The sequence below is a fragment of the Sphaeroforma arctica genome (assembly GCF_001186125.1).
Source record: "Sphaeroforma arctica JP610 unplaced genomic scaffold supercont1.9855, whole genome shotgun sequence".
Classification (NCBI taxonomy): domain Eukaryota; class Ichthyosporea; order Ichthyophonida; genus Sphaeroforma; species Sphaeroforma arctica.
The window spans coordinates 163-1017 of NW_014030703.1; the positions used below are offsets into that span (position 1 = coordinate 163).

Here is an 855-nt window from a genome sequence, read left to right on the forward strand (position 1 = left end):
ACCGAGCGTTGGAGGCGGCGAAGCTCTAAGCAATAACCGAGCCAAACGTGGGCCTAGAAAACTTGGCTTCCCAGTTCTCCGACACGGCAATGGATGCTTGTAGGACTGCTGTCGGTATGACGCTATTTGTCCAGATCCTCGGAGGAACCCTACGCAGAAGCATGCAGTCTTTGAGTGGGGCACCGAACAAGTCCTTGCATTGGATATGCGTATTAAACTGTACAAGCCCATTCCCGACCAGCAGTTGGTCCAGAATGGCTGTTTTGATATGCAGCACTTCATGACCATCACTTTCCAGGCAATAGTAGCCCTGGTGGCATACCTGGATGACCTGACGATTGTGGCGAAGTTGCGAGTCGACAACACATATATCGGTTCAATCGTTTACCATTGGGATGATGTGGACGATACCCTGGACATCATGATCTCCCGGGATATCCAACTCCAGCCGAAGAAGAGTCAGATTATGAAGCTGCCAAAGGAGATAGTACACCTGTTTGGCCGGGATATCCAGGACCATGGATCCCGCATCGACCAACGACGGTTGGAGGATTTCTTGACAGCGCCGGCCCCCAAGGACAGGAAGGAACTTGTTTCCCTTCTGGCGATGCTATCCTGGTAGTCGGGCATGATCCCACAATACGCCCGCATGATGGAGCCCCTAACCCGCTTAACAGAGAAGTATGCAGGCTTTGAGTGGGGCACCGAACAAGTCCTCGCATTGGATACGGCACTTTACTATTTGGCGATGCCTTTTAAGCTGTACAAGCCCCTTCCCGACCAGCAGTTGATCCTGTATTCGGATGCTTTGAATCCTACGCTTTGTTGTGGAAGAAGTTTCTGATGCGTATCTGG

At 51.6% G+C, this 855-nt stretch overlaps 1 protein-coding gene across 1 annotated transcript; it reads left to right on the forward strand.

Annotated features, from left to right (window-relative positions):
• Nucleotides 1-205: 205 nt before the first annotated feature.
• Nucleotides 206-622, forward strand: SARC_17146 (hypothetical protein; the record flags this gene model as incomplete). Its single annotated transcript, XM_014288757.1, has 1 exon — nt 206-622. One exon carries the CDS (start codon nt 206-208, stop codon nt 620-622), a length of 417 nt encoding a protein of 138 aa, XP_014144232.1.
• Between the last annotated feature and the right edge of the window lie 233 nt (nt 623-855).